Source organism: Blennius ocellaris (assembly GCF_963422515.1).
Source record: "Blennius ocellaris genome assembly, chromosome: 2".
NCBI lineage: Eukaryota > Metazoa > Chordata > Actinopteri > Blenniiformes > Blenniidae > Blennius > Blennius ocellaris.
Window position 1 is genome coordinate 23,432,689 of NC_137651.1, and position 15,192 is coordinate 23,447,880.

Sequence of the window (15,192 nt, forward strand, 5' to 3'; positions counted from 1 at the left end):
TGAGTTACCTGGGCGTGCCGGCCACTCTCAGGTTGTTTCGACACTTTTACAAGATCCAGGCTTGATGTCAGTGTCGACTTCCGAAGCTTTGAACGGACTAAATGAAAAAGTAACAAAAGAGGAGGAGGGAAAAAAAACCCCAATACAAACAGATTCTTTCATTGTGTGCAGAGGTAAGTTTTACTTTTTATCCCTCAAAAGTTGTACCTGAAAACAATGTAAACAAGAGTCTAACATTAAAAACGCTTGTTGATTAAACTTGAAAAGGATTCAAATTCCACTTACTGTTATCATTGTTTTATCTGTTCTTTTATTTATGTATTTTATTTATAAATGACAGCAGGGTACCATCTAAATCATGGCTCTTAAGAGGAAATATGGACGGTTAAAATGATGTGTATGTCTCAGCGACAATGCTGAAGGTCTCATTTTTATACTGTGAGGAAAGGTGGTGGCTGCTTTATCCATTAGCAGACTGCTTCATGTGTACATGGGAATAAGTAAAGCTGTGTCTCCACCCTCTTGTGTTTATTTCAGTCTTATTGCTTCATCCCAGCTGACAGTGTTTAGCATTTGTCTCGTCCGGACAAACTGCTGCTTCACAGTCCTGAAAAAAAACACTGGAATCTGGATTTCTTGTGGGATTGAGAGCATGGTTGCATCCACAATCTGCTGACACTTCCTTGAAAAAATGCAACCAGGAGGTCCAAGCCTACCACCACCACTTCCTCCTCCTCCTCCACCACCACCACCACCTCCTCCTCCTCCTCCTCCTCCTCCTCCTCCAGCACCTGGCCTTCCTCCACCTCTGCATGGCTTCAACACAAACTTGGGGCGCCGGCGCTCCAAGATGCGTAATTTCAACTGGGAAACTCTCCCCAAACACTGTGTGGTTGGAAAGCACAACATCTGGACGGTGGATAAGACTGACGGAGAGTACGAGCTGGACACGGATCGCATGGAGGAGCTGTTCAGCCACAAGCAACAACAACAACAACAACAACAACAGCTGAAGTCGACCCACCGCCAGAGTGTGAGGGGCCTGCCGGCCACCACCGCAGGGGGTGAAATGGTGAGCATGTGACGATGTTTGGGAACTGAAGCACTTCCCTCAGTGAAAGGCCAAGAGTTTGTAGACAGAGATTGTAATGTCTGGTCCTGTTTGGATTACAGAACAGTGAGAAAAGCAGCTACTGCATGCTTTTGTAAAGAACAGGACGCATCCTTACCAATCACAAACTTTGCCATTTCACACCGGCAATCGTCTTCAAGTAGCTAATTATTATAGATACAACACAATATTTCGAAGAAATGGGTAGAAGTAGTGGGTGTTTGCGTATTCTTGCTTAGCATCGTTCACTTTTCACCTACAGTTGTTGAATAGAAATCAAACTTTGGCACCTTTTCTTTTAGAAAAACCAGAAAAATAAGCCTGTAAAGCAAAGAATCGTAGTGCAGTGTTTATATTGGATATCACATGTTGCTGCAAAACCTCAGAATATGAGGGTGGAGTGTCACTATTCTTCATATCTGTTTGCTAAAGGAGGGTACTGCCGTCTCTGTAGTCTCCTGTATTTAACAAACTCTATTGTTGTTTTTTTTTAGATGCACAAGGTTTTTCAGAAAGAGAAAATATAATCAGTGATACCTTTGGCCTGATTGTTCGGTACAATCATCTCTTTGAAATCACAACCTTTGGAGCAAAGTGTTTGTTTTAGGTGCCGTTCGAATGTGAGACATACAGTTTGAGCCGATACTGAAATTATCTTTCCGACTGATTACATTGAGGCCTGTGTTTTGTTATGATCCGTAGATTTCCATCCTGAGCTCCAAGAGGAGCATGAACATTGGAATCTTCCTGAAGCAATTCAAGCGGTGAGTCAGAGAGTCATATTCCTAAGGTGTGATCAGCTTTTTGCACAATAGCCTTCCAGAGTAAAACAACACATGATGAGACAGACAATTCATCTTTGCTCACAAAACTTCTGCAAGCCGGCAAGTCCTGACAGGTCGGATCTGCTCTGTTCTTCAGCCCCAACAGGTTCAATCCCCTGCACCGCAACTCTTGAGAGGCATTGTAAATCTAATGCTTTGTGCAAATTGACATTTACAATTGAAAAAAATGAAAACAAAAGATTACCAGTAAACCTGCACAAAGTAGGAAAACATTCAATATGCAAAAACGGAAATCACAGTGATGTAATATTGTGCAACCAGAAATCTTTCTCTCACTTTTCCAAGTGCACATTTTAGTGAAATTATCCCCCCCCCCCCCCCCCCCCCAACATCCTCACATCCTGCCTGGTTACTCATTCCAGGGAATTGAAATCAGAAATGTTTCTGTTTCTCGAAGCATTTCGAGCAGGTCGAGGCTTGTCGGCGCCAGCAGCCAAACTTTACCAAGCATGCAGAACGTCCAACCTTCCAACTAATCCAGATGAAATTCTCTGCTTCCGTAGGCCCTTAAAAGACATGATAGAAGACATTAAGTCTGGACAGAGTCACAGCTTCGGTTGTGGAAAACTTCAGGAGATGTGCAAGTTGCTGCCAGAAGAAGGAGAGGTACCAACTCACTCCTCTGTTGCGTCACGTTAATCTGACTTCCACGTCGCTTGTAATCGTGCCTCATTAAACCACAGTCTGACTATAGTTTTTATTTATTACTTTGTGGTTTTAATCTCGATGCAGGTGAAGCAGCTCGTCAGCTTTAACGGCGACCGCTCCGCCCTTCCTGAGGCTGATCGGTTTATGCTCATGCTGGTCCAGATTCCCAGGTAAATATAATAAATGAATGAATTACGTAAGCTAAGTGTCCTGTGATGGTTTAATAATGTGGGAAATATTGCGTCTGTCAGCTACGCAGAGCGTCTGAGCTGCTTGGTGCTGAAAGAGGAATTTTTCCCCCTCATGAATGAAATGAAAGAACTAATCCAGACTTTGACATCTGCTGGACGAGGTATTGTTGTTTTCTTGTTTGGTGCATTCATGATTTGTTATTTTGGTCTATTTTAAAAATTTTTTTTGCTGAAGTAAGAGTTATAAACCGATTTCTGAGTTAACAACATGTGTCGTCCACTTCAGAGCTGCTGGAGTCTGATCATCTTCACTCTGTTATTCGTTTGGTGCTGAAAACAGGAAATTACATGAATGCTGTGAGTATGAATTATGTAATTCAATAGGTTTAAGTCTTTTTTCTGTATTAGTCCATCTAATTATATATTTTGTTATTATACCTTACCTCATTATTATTGCCATAAACACTGAAACATTATCGTTTCTTATGTACATAGAAGCACATGCGTTTTAATTTCATAATTTTTTCCCTTTTTTACATAGTGTGAATATGATAAAAAAATATATATATTTCAAGTTTATTTTCTACTTGTTTTTTTAACACATCAAGATTCCTTGTTTATGTACATAAGGATTCTGTGAATTTGCATTTTGTTATTGTGATTTTCATTTTTAAATAAATACAGATTCTGTATTTTTCTAAATTCTGTGATTTTTAGATACTGTAAATTTGTCATTGATTTTTTTATTGTTTTTTTTTTTTTTTTTAACACATCAAGATTCTTTGAATCTGGCAGTTATTTCTTATTATGGCTTCATTATGTTTGGATGAAAATATGGCAATCATTTTTAACACATTTATTTTTAACTTTTCTCTCCCTGTATATACAAGTATAAATACAATAACCTATTTTGTTTGACACACAGTTGCTGGAGTAGCTCCCTGTTGCAATATGTCCTACATATACAATCAAGCATGTGACTAATAGATCTCCTGATTGTTATCTTTACCCTGATCACAGGGCGGCTATGCAGGCAGTGCCATTGGCTTCCGGATGTCATCTCTGCTGAAGCTTGCTGACACCAAAGCCAACAAACCTGGGATGAATCTCATGCATTATGTTGTGATGGCAAGTACCTCTTCTTATTTCTTTGAACAGATTGCAATAAGGAGTCATAATCCCTGTAGATGCAAACTCTCCTCTTTATACAAACTTTTCTTATTGCAGCAAGCCCAGAAGGCAGACATGGCTCTGCTGAAATTCTCAGAACAGCTCCAGCATGTTGAAGCCGGAGCGAGGTAAACAAGATTTGTTTCCTTTAATGTACCTTAAACTTTAGTGTAATTGCTGTGACTCGTTCAGCAGTGTTTCTCACGACATGTAAATCTGTCTTTTAGAGTAAACCAAGGTGACGTTGAAGCCGATTATAAAAGACAAGTGCGGAAAGTAGAAAAGGCCAAAGCAGACACCTTAAAGCAAGAAGACCTGAAGGCACAAATGGAGGATTTTCTGAAGGTGACAAGAAACTCCGGCTCACTTTAATGTGAATCTTGACATTGAAATACCAGTTCTACTATTCTGATTTGGTGTGCCACTTAGGAAGCTGAGGTTTGGTTGGCTGAAACGGAGACGGAGCTTGTGGAATTGCAGTCGGTCAGTGACTCTGTGGCGGAGTACTTCTGCGAGGACCCCCAGAAGTTCAACCTTGATGAGTGCTGCTCCATTTTCAAGTCTTTTTGTGAGAGATTTACCAAAGCCATGCAGGTGAGCCTTCATCCACTGGTATTTATTGCTCACTTGATTTAAAAAAAAAAAAAATCCTACCTTGTTTCAATAACTGGTTTTCTGCAGGAAAACAAAGCTCGGGAGGTGGCCGACGTGAAGCGGAGGCACAGAGACCGATTGCAGAACGCAGCCAAGCGAAGGTCGACAGCGACGTGCTCCAGCAGAGACAAGGAGATGGAAGGGATTGCGTTGGAGTCCATACTGCAGCGGTTCCTCACCAAGCGTAATTCCAGGAGGAGATCTGGGAAGTCGTCCTCGAGTCACGGAAGCCCGAGGAGTAGCAGTCCTAATGGTGAAAGCCCAGACGATGGCAGCCTGTCGGAAATTACTTTGAATCCTCCTGGAGATCAAAAGAGTAGAGAAGCCTTCAGTCCTAAAGAAAGAGCGAGAAAAGAGTGGAATTCAGCAATTGAACTCGTGAAAACCTCTTCGCAAAATGAAACTCAGACGAATAAAGAGGACAGCGACAGCAGCGAAGAAGACAACATTATTCCACAAGGGGAAATGAAAACATCCAATAGTGAAGACTTTAAAGGATTTACACCCCCTGAAAAGATTACCGCTGACGTTCCCTCAACAGTCAGACCTTTGTCGTGCATCACCGATGACGGTAAGGAAGATCTGCAGGATAATACTGAAGAGGAGGCTCAGACGCTGCGTGAAGCTTCTAAAAAAGTCTTGCAGTACCAGAGAAGTCGTGGCAGCGCGTCGTCTGGAGAGTACTCACTGGAAAGTCTCAAGTCTCCCAGTCCGAGTTGCCGCCTGCCTCGTCAGCACACGTTTGACGAAGCAACAAAAAGGTCCCTTGACGATCAGAATAATGACGATCTATTCCGATTTGTTCTTGACCCTCAGGCGTCCTCCAAACGCAACCTTTGCCGTCGCCACACTCTGCCTTCGAAAGTCCCCAAAACCGAGGGAGAGGAAGATGATCTGTGGACTCAACCTCCAGTCAGATCTCCAAAACCTGAAGCACAAGCAAAAAGAACATTGTCGGGAGAGGGTGTTGGACAATCTCCGACAAAATCGACTTTTAACTTTGCTGACCTCCAGGACCAGACGTCTCCCTCCACCGAACAGAAACCCAAACCCTCGGTTTCTTCAGGCCAACCAGATGAAGGGTGTTTGGAGGTTAAGCAACCAGACAAATCAACAGAGACCACAGACAAACATCTGGAGACGAACAGTGAGAATATTCCTCCCAGGAGCACCTGGTTTAAGACTGAAAGCCAAGGAATGTTTTTCAACCTTTTCAAACGCTTCGGCGAAATGAGTAAACAGCAAAACGGCCAGGAGTCTGTCCAAAAAGGCTCAGGGACCGGGGTGTGAACACCAACATGGATCAGATCTATTAAACCATTGGGTAGAACTCAAGACGAGATACATTATAATGGGCTGTCCTGGTGATCGTATAGTGTTATTATTGATTAAATTTTCCCACAGTGGGGTCGTCCCCGGCTCGATAACGAGCTTGGGCCCTTTCAGTGTTGTGTTTGCAATTTTTCACTTTTCATTTCATTTCATTTATTAATTTATTTGAACGGGACAGTGCATATCAATGAACAGACAGCCAGTGCTGTAAATATGCCAGGTTTGGCTCAGAGCAGGTTCTTTCCCTTGCACGCAAGGTGTTTCTCTAGTTTTACCAACAGCTGTTTTTCTGTGTACCTCTGGCACCAGTCCCAAATCTGGATTAACAGTGACCGTAGCATCAGGAAGGGGATCCGGTGTCAAACGTGTGCCAAGGCAAAGCTTCGGATCACAGACATGACGCTCGTACGGGATCAGTCTGGGACGAGTCACCAGCAAGAGCGAAAGGAAAAAGTTCGCAAGTCATCAATTGGAGACGAGGGAGGATCTAAAAGATCGAGCCGCAGAGATGAAGCTGAAGAGGTTGAGATGGTTTGGACAAGTGTTGAGGAGAGATAGTGGATATGTTGGACAGAGGATGTTGAAGGTGGGGAAGAGGAAGTCTTCAGAGCAGATTCGTGGATGTAGTGAAGGAAATAAGTTGTGATAGGGTGGGATGGAGGACTGAGGAAAAAGCCAAGGAAAAGGGAGAAGATATAAGCTGTCTTCATACTTGATGTGAGTGTGAGAGACACTGTGCAGGGTTTCCCCTCTGATCGGCTCCGGGTTTTCCTCAAAGTCAGTTAGGTAAAGAACGTGTAGAAGATGGATTATTGGATGGATGCCTATGAGGTGTAACATGAAGGGAGGTGTTTGAAATGATTAAAAAGTGTTTTTAATCCTTTAAATAAAAGGGTGTGTCGTATGTTGTGCCGATAGATGGCCACTAGATGGGGTGATATAACAGTAGGATGGAAAAAGAGGCGTTGTGGACTTTCAAATAATCTGTAATGTAAAAAAAAGAAAAGAGGACACAGATATTTTGTTTTCCTGAAATCCTAATGATAAATTAGGCAAAAACAGTTTGTGAATGTACTGAGGAAGAATCTTAATTGGAAAGAATGGAAAGAAAAGAGAGTTCAAACAGATAATAAAGAAGTATTCTAGTTTGTTTATTTTTTATACAACTCTAGCTTATCACTACATTTATTTTATTTTTTTAATCTTTTTATATTTACATTCTGACTACATCTCAATCCTGTCGTCACAGAAGCATGTCAGAAATGTCGAGGACAGCGGCTGCTTTCTGCTTCTTCCTCAATTCAACCATTGTTTTCAATAGTAAATGGGTCAATGTTACAAAGGTGGCCTGTGTCTGAGAGAAGCTGGACCACGCACGCCGCTCTGCAGCAAAGCAAAGGGTGTTGATCCCAAATTAACTTGAGAAGAGATTACTGTGGCTGAGGAGCCAACACCTGGTATTGGGGATAGAAAGTGCCAGCCGGCAGGGAGCCCACACACAATCCAAACACCTCCAGCAGACATCAGCAGGTCAGCGTGGAGGAGTTCATTATGTCTGTTCCAACTTCTGCTGTATAGAAGCAGCTGATTCTAGAGTCACTGTTATTTGGGCAAGAGTGTGACTATAAAGTAAAGAAGATGTCACTCCAACCGGAGTAACCTCAACACTTTTTTTAATATTCTATATCATAAAAGTATTTATAAGACTGAAATGTTATTGAAGGTGAAAACTCTGTTCTTTGTGTCAGTCCTCAGTGAATGACTGAGTTCACTTGTTGAAGATGCCAGTGTAATAAAGAATCTGTGAAATATGTGATCGGCTCTGATTGTTCTGTTTAATTATATTCCTCATGTGAGCAATGATGCTAATGATTCTGCCGCCCTGTAATGTTTGTATTTAATGATGACACAGCACAACATAAGAACAGAGGATGTGAAATTATTCCAATCAAAGCCTACCTGATCCCTGCATCCTGTCATTTTCAAGCATTTTAGGAGCCTGTTCTGACTTTATAGGGTATTGATGGTAGAAAAAAAAAAGGTATTGTACCTTGGAACGTAGGTGATAGTAGTTTTGTTAAACCATGAAAACTATTGTGTTTGTTAATTTTGGTTTTTGTATTTTTTTTACTATTTTAGTTGAAGTAATTCATCACCAGATGAACATTAATATGGGCTCTTTCATTTCTTTTTCCATTTTTGCTGGTCATGCAGTGTTTTTGCTGTTCACTACTGCAGCGGCCATCTTGACTAAACTGGAGGCAGTCTCCATGGCAACTCCATGTTGCAGACTAAAATCCAGAGATGACTGTGTTTGCCCCTTGGAGCCCCACCCTCCCCCAACAGACTCACCCCCTCCTGCCTGCAGCAGCCCCACACAGAGCAACACACCATATAATGCGGTGCCACCTTTCATTCATTCACACCTCCGGTCGCTTTGAGATCATAGTAAATTCTTACATTGCATCTTTTTAGAGCTTTGGCAATCTTAAAGGGTTGATAGTCACATTCACCCATTCACACATCAATCATGCAAAGCGCTTGACTTGCACAAGGAAAAGACAGAGGATTGAACCAACAACCTTTGGAATGATGACCTGTTCCAACACAACCACCAATAAATATTAGATTTATTGCCTTTTTTTAACCATTGCAAGAGGAATTTCACAGGCTGACACATTTTTAGACACCTCCACATATTTCTTTCATTTAAGTGCTATGAAGTAAAATATAGTGAACAGAAAACATCTAAATCCGGTTTTGTTGATGCTAGTAGGTAAAACACACAGCAAATATTTCTCAAAATCAATGCAATTACAGCATTTCACATCATTTGTGAACTTTCAAATTTGAAGAATTAGCTGTTGTAGAGTGTATTTTTTTTTTTTTTACAAACTCACACTGACTGCATGGCTTTGCGCAATGAGGTTGCTCTCTTTTATGCCAATATCTCAGCTCAGGTCTCAGTAATGCATTGTATCCGCTACTCTTAAGGAAGTGGTTTAAGAAAAAAAAAATAGTCACTCTTTACTTTAAAATTGGAGGATTGGATCCTCTGCCCTCTGGCCTTATATCTTACTCCCCTGGTTTGGATATGAACGCCAGCTTTCACAGATCTCTCAGCTTGGGCCTCAGTATTGCTTTATTCCCACTACTCCACCCAATACAGTACAATACTTTGATTAAAAAATTTTATATATTGCACAATATCACTTATATTACTTCTTTTCCATACAACCTCCTTTATATCAGGCAATTTTACATATCTTTGCTTCATGCATGCAATAAAACCGGTACACTACAGTACAAATATACATATTGCATTTCAAACACTGATTGGCTCAATTTTTTGGTTTCTGCTCTGTCTTTACACGCAATCTTTTTTTAAATTTTCTTTATTTTGCATCTTTCTTCACTTGCGCTTCGAGGCAACAGCCGACATCCTTTGTCCTTATAAGGAAGGTGGGCGGGGTCTGACTAAGCCACACCCCTTTGCAGCAGACAGCCTGATCCCTCATTCAGCTCCTGAGATTTCCCCCCTCCTTTGCATACTCCCCGCCCCTTGCGCGAGCTCCACGGACTTCAAACGGCTCCTCCCCCCCCCCCCACTCCCTCCTCTAACCGACCAATGCCAACCCTCGAGCTCCTCCTCTCACCTCCTCCTTTCCCTCGTCCTCTTCCTCACTGTCCCTTCTTCCCCCAGACAGACCCTGCCCTTTCCTTTCTGTCTCCCCGTCTGTGGATTTGTCTCGTGGAGGATCTGGACTCTTGACAATGGGAATCTTCCTGCGATGCTGACCCTCCTCTCCCTCCTTCATGTGAGTACACGCTCTCTCCTTTTCACGCGGTCGCAGTTCTGCTTTCTCATCCACGTTTTTTTTTTTTTTTTTTTTTCCTTTCTTCTTCCTTGCTCTCAATAATACAATGAGTGGAGGAGCAGATGAATAATTGATCACTATTTCCCAGGCAGCGTCTGTGTAATCAAGCTTTATCACCCCCAACATGCCCCTTCTTCTTTTGTTGTGTGCCAGTATAACGCCTTTAAAAGCAACTGTTGCACTAAAAAAATTAAAATAAATAAATAAATGCAGTGATGTGATTGTCCATTGCTTCCTCAAGCAGCCCACACTCTTCTCCATTTTAGCTCCCAGCAGGCTGGCAGGCTGTGGCAGGTGGGCATCTCTGCTGCAGTCCCGGGGCTGGGCTCTGGAATCAGCCATATTCTCGCTTTTGTCTACAGGATTAGTGATCTTTCACTGGGTTTTGTTTTGGGTTTTTTTTTTTTTTTTTTTTTTGTGTGGTGTGGATTTGTGTGGAGGGGGTGTGTGTGTGTGTGTGTGTGAAGTGGGGGTGCTGGGTGCTGTCTGCTGATAACCCCCCCCCCCCCCTCATGGCTCCCTGTGTTGCATTGTACTGCAGCAACAGCACTGAGGCAATGCATCATTTTTACTACCTCAGGCCTGGACAGTCAGCAGACGGCTCAACCGGGTTTGTATTGACGGCTCTTCTGCTCGTCTCCCTGTCGAAGCATCCCAAGAAGTTGCCGGTGTGACGCCCGGAGGTGTTGGGAAGATGCTCGCAGGGTCACGGGGAGGTTGTAGACGGTCCTGGATGCTGCGCCAGAGGGCAGAGTCTCAGCAGGGGGGGGGGGGTCACACGTCTGCGTCAGAGCTGCAGGGATCCTTCCAGTTTGCAAACACGGCGTTGGGATTATGTCTGTTTTGCTTCAGCATACAAGGCCCGAGCACTGCGAGGCAAACAGAAGTGTTATGTGGGCTTTATTCCTTCCTGTGCACATGGGGCAGTGCAAACTGTTGAAGTGAAAAGATGATGTATTGACAGACGTGTGGCCGTCAGAAAGCAGCATGAAGCCTACCTGTTGTCATGATCACCCACACAGAAAGGTCAGAAATCACGTCACCTTTAATGCAAGGCTACAGACAGTTTGGGATTTTCTTTCAAATTTGCATAAACATCAAATGAGAAAAGAAAAAAAGAAAAATGCAAATGACTTCAATGTCAGATGCAAAGCCTCGCTCCTAAATGAGACCGTAAACGTGTTGTTTGGCTCATATGACTTCATGTCAGGTTGGACTTTATGGGTAAAACCAGGTAGATTAGGTTAAAAATGATTTTTAAATGTAAAAGATTTAGCTATATTAACTCAAAAGTGGCTTAACAGTGGCTCTTTTTCCTGAAACCTTTAAATAACGGCTGTGAACCAGCTGATCTCTTAATTTGTATGTAGCTCAATTATTACAGTGAATTCCAATGCTGGAGGTCCAGGCGGATGTCGTAGAGCTCATATGAGCTCTGTTATGATGCAGACAAGAGGAACCAATGCATGAATCAGCAGTAACAATACAACTAACTCTGGTAGATATACACATTAATAATTGACTGCATCTGCTCGATTCTCACATGTACTCTATCTTTACAGTTATAGTTGATCAAGTCCAATCTGAACGCCGCATTTCAGGTGAATTGTTTTGTACCTCTCAGACTATTTACACCCAAAAAAACCCTCCACTGTTGAAAGTTCTTTCAAGATATGATGACTCGGCTATATCCTCATTAGACATGATTCAAGGCACATGATGAATATTACATGAGACTTTTATATTGTTTGTTGATAATCTCAGGATGAAGCTCCACTGTCAGTACACAGAGAGATGCAGACGTTGTGCAACAGTAAACACAATCCAGGCATCGGAGATCGAAATCGAGATGGTGAAAAGTTCATTTCTGGATTGTTGAGAACTTCCAGCCGAGTGATTCATCAACGCCGTCGTTACTTTGATTACTTTAGTGTTAAGAACCACTGCCATTGTCCGAGAGACTGGACTCAGTGTGTGGCTCACTCTGCAGGTTGCAGCCCGTGACCTCATCAGGCCGCAGACCCGCTGCCTGCGAGACGCGACGCCTCCTGCCGGCGTCGGTGATTCAGAAAGGATGTTCCTCAATCAGATCCTACCTCCCTTAAATGTCTGCTTCCATTGCCGGACATCCCCAGCCCACGTGTGTCTGTGCGTCAAACCCACCGCACGTCTTTATAGACTGCAGTAGTTCACAGAGGTGTACCTCATGTGCTGGCTGTACTTGCCAGAGAGGGTTTGTTTTTTTGTTTTTTGTTTTTCGCCCTTTGTTGCGCCGGCTTGCTGCGACCGCTCTGACCGACGCTGATGCATCGAGACACGTTCCTTCATCCGGTGCGGTGGAGTGGAAGCAGAGCTTGTTAGTTTGAGGAGAAGTTTCTGTGCTGTGTGAATAATGATTGATGAGTCATCGTACGGCCGGGCGGGTGCTCTTTGACAGCTTTTGACAAGTCCCTTTAATTTGACATTTACAGAAACGTACGTAAGAATTTGGATGTTGTGTGATCTTCAAAAAAACTCCCATCGTCAAACTTAACTCCATCTATCAGTTATACCGAGTTTATTCATCTATTTTTAGGCTTGTTCAGCTCAGTCGGAGGCCCGGAACAATTACTTAAAGGATGACACATGAGCAGGAACACAACAGATGTGGCTGGAAACCTAAACGGGAGTCTATATTTAAACACAATCTTGAGAGGAACAACATCAAGGGCCCTCATTTCTGACTTCAGCTCAGCACTGACACCTCGCCAACGTTTCTCCGGTCAGTAAACAGCCGGATGCAAAAAAAACCCAAAACATTGATCCTGTTATACTCAAATCTACATTTAAACTGGTGGATACAGTCGGAAGAAAGAAAAAGGTATCCGTCTCTTGCTTCGACATGCGGAAGAGGAAGGCAAGAGGAAAATGCTTTTTATGGCCCTGGAAGTGCAAACATCCTGCACTCCTGAATAGTCACAGCTAAGGAATGATATTAACAATCTGAAAATCACAGCACTTTTAAAGGGCCAGTTTCACTTTTGTATTTTTAAACTTTACCAAGAACTTAAAAAAAAAAAAAAAGGTTCTATTTTTGGGATTTTCTTCTCGGGTTTCTAATTTGTCTTTCGGTCATTGTTGTCAGCTGAGACCTTGAAACAGATTAAGTGGTATAAAAGTTGGGTGGATGAATACATTTCACTCCAAATTGTTTAGAAATTATCAGACTTTGGATGGTTAAAGCAACCCAGCAACCAAAACGTTGACCATGCGTGTATATAACATAAAGGCATTCATGTGTTAATACGTATGAAAGAATAATAAAAGGGATAATGATTATTATAGTACATGAAAAAGTGTCTTTCATCATCCTATTAGGAGGCACAGCGTGATGGTGTTTTGCACTTCCAGGCTTGGAGACTTTCACTGTAGAGTTCGCCTATTGTCCCTGTTTGTTCTTGGATTATTTTTAACAATTTCTCAGGTTTGCTTCCTAGTTTAGGTTCATTAGTGACTCTAAGTTGACGTGTAGGTGATAATGCGAGTGTGTGTTTGCCCTGTTGTACCCTGCATTCGCCCAGAGTCAACTGGGATCGAGTCCAGTTTGATGAGTCGGCACAAAAAAAAAAAAAGGATGGTTGTACACTTCCTGTAATAATGCAGAATTACCAAACAACTGGGTTGTTTTCCTCCTTCAGCGAGCAGAGTATCACACATTCCTCGTTCGCATTCTTCCCCCAGTTAACGAACGAAGGGAAGAAGAATTCATGCATTCATTTCTCTTTTGTAAATCTGTGGAATGCACTCGACTGATTATTTGACTCATGAAGGAGAGACGTGTTTTCTCTGACTGTCGTCTCCTGTTTCTGGGGAAAAAAAACCAAACAAAAACACACAAACTCAATGTGTACAGGAGACTCATATCCGTAAAGAGGAAGGTGTTTTGCACACAAACGACTCGCTGCTCTACCGTCCGGCCCCGCGGCCAAACCACCACTTTTTCTTTTTCACTGCGCACGTTTTCCCTCGGACAATGGTGTGATCTGAACGTGGAGGGGGGGGGGAAGCCAGACGGCAGACGGGGCCTGACCCTACAGGAGTACAGTAAGCCACTTAAGTGTGCTGCGGGGTGAGAGTGGTGAAACGATGCCCTGCAGACAGACGGCTGAAAATCTGCAGACGCCGTTCTTGTTCGTGCAGCAGGTGACATGTTCCGCGGCGACAGACACCGGGGAGAAAAAGCAGCGATTCGGCGTGACGAGGAGAACTGACCTGATTTCGCAAAGTGCTGATGATGCATTTTGTCAAAACAAAGCCCTTGAGGCAATCTAATCATGTGTGCTTGTGGATTACAGTATAATGGAGGCATGAGTCTACATATACTGGAAAGCGGCAATTTTCTACTTGAATGCTGTGGAATAGTAAAGGTTGATCGTGTTCAAAGATTGTGTTTTTATGTGGAAATGTTTCGACGAGCTGCAGTTATTCAGTCGTTTTTTCCTATGAGCAGACACATTAGTGCAGGGATGTCAAACATAAGGCCCGTTTGCTAAATCCAGCTCCAATCCAGTTCCAATCCAGCCTGACAAGCAACCAAACAAATTGTAAACATTTTAAAGAAAACATACATTTTTGGACTTTGGATTGTGTTTTTGTTGTTGTTGTTGTTGCCTTTTGCACCAGAGGTTATTGTTAGAATTGACTTTATGTTGAGATTGTTGTCATTTTTGGTACTAATTGTTTGTTTTTGTCTTTGGAAGAACAGATCAAATTTATTAAGTCGGATACGAACTTTTCATTGAATTAGTGTGATACTGAGGAAAAGTTATATCATAGTTGCTAATAGATACATGCTTCTCTGTATTTTGTTTTCCTTTCTACTGATTTTCATCTCAACCAAGTGACTCAAACATCCATAATATGATATATTACATCAGTAATGAGCTACAATCTTCATTTGTAATTTGTCTTGAATTCTAGGTACTTTCGTGACGTTTTATTCCTTAAATATTAAATTCATTCTCATTCATATTGGAAAATAAAACACACATTTGAACGTAAGGGCTGAATGTGGCTGTTAAAATGCTGCCACCGTTACTTTATGCACCTGATCGTTCTTGATATATGTCAGTCAGAGTAAGTCATGCAATCGATGCATTTTGCACAAATTGCCCGCCTGTGCACACCGACCTCCCGAGGGCTGCCTGTCGGGGAGAGACTGTTTTTGAAGACGGATCTTCTTCCTGCTGGGAGGCGAGTGGGAGTCGTGGAGGGGAGCAGACACAGGCAGGGAGGAAGGGAAGTGAAGGCGGGGAGACTTTTGCAATCCTAAAGGCAGCAGCAGAGGCCAGCCAGCCAGCCTGCCTGCCTGCGAGGGGGCGGAG

The 15,192-nt window shown here is 42.7% G+C and overlaps 1 protein-coding gene across 1 annotated transcript; it reads left to right on the forward strand.

Moving 5' to 3' along the window:
• Positions 1-850: 850 nt before the first annotated feature.
• Positions 851-7,685, forward strand: fhdc4 (FH2 domain containing 4; the record flags this gene model as incomplete). The annotated part of the gene is made up of 11 exons (XM_080510791.1): positions 851-1,072; positions 1,814-1,875; positions 2,460-2,562; positions 2,689-2,774; positions 2,856-2,956; positions 3,082-3,152; positions 3,816-3,927; positions 4,027-4,093; positions 4,193-4,310; positions 4,395-4,559; positions 4,647-7,685. The coding sequence occupies 11 exons, from the start codon at positions 851-853 to the stop codon at positions 5,907-5,909; spliced, it is 2,370 nt and encodes a 789-aa protein (XP_080366917.1). The 3' UTR covers positions 5,910-7,685.
• Positions 7,686-15,192: the final 7,507 nt, after the last annotated feature.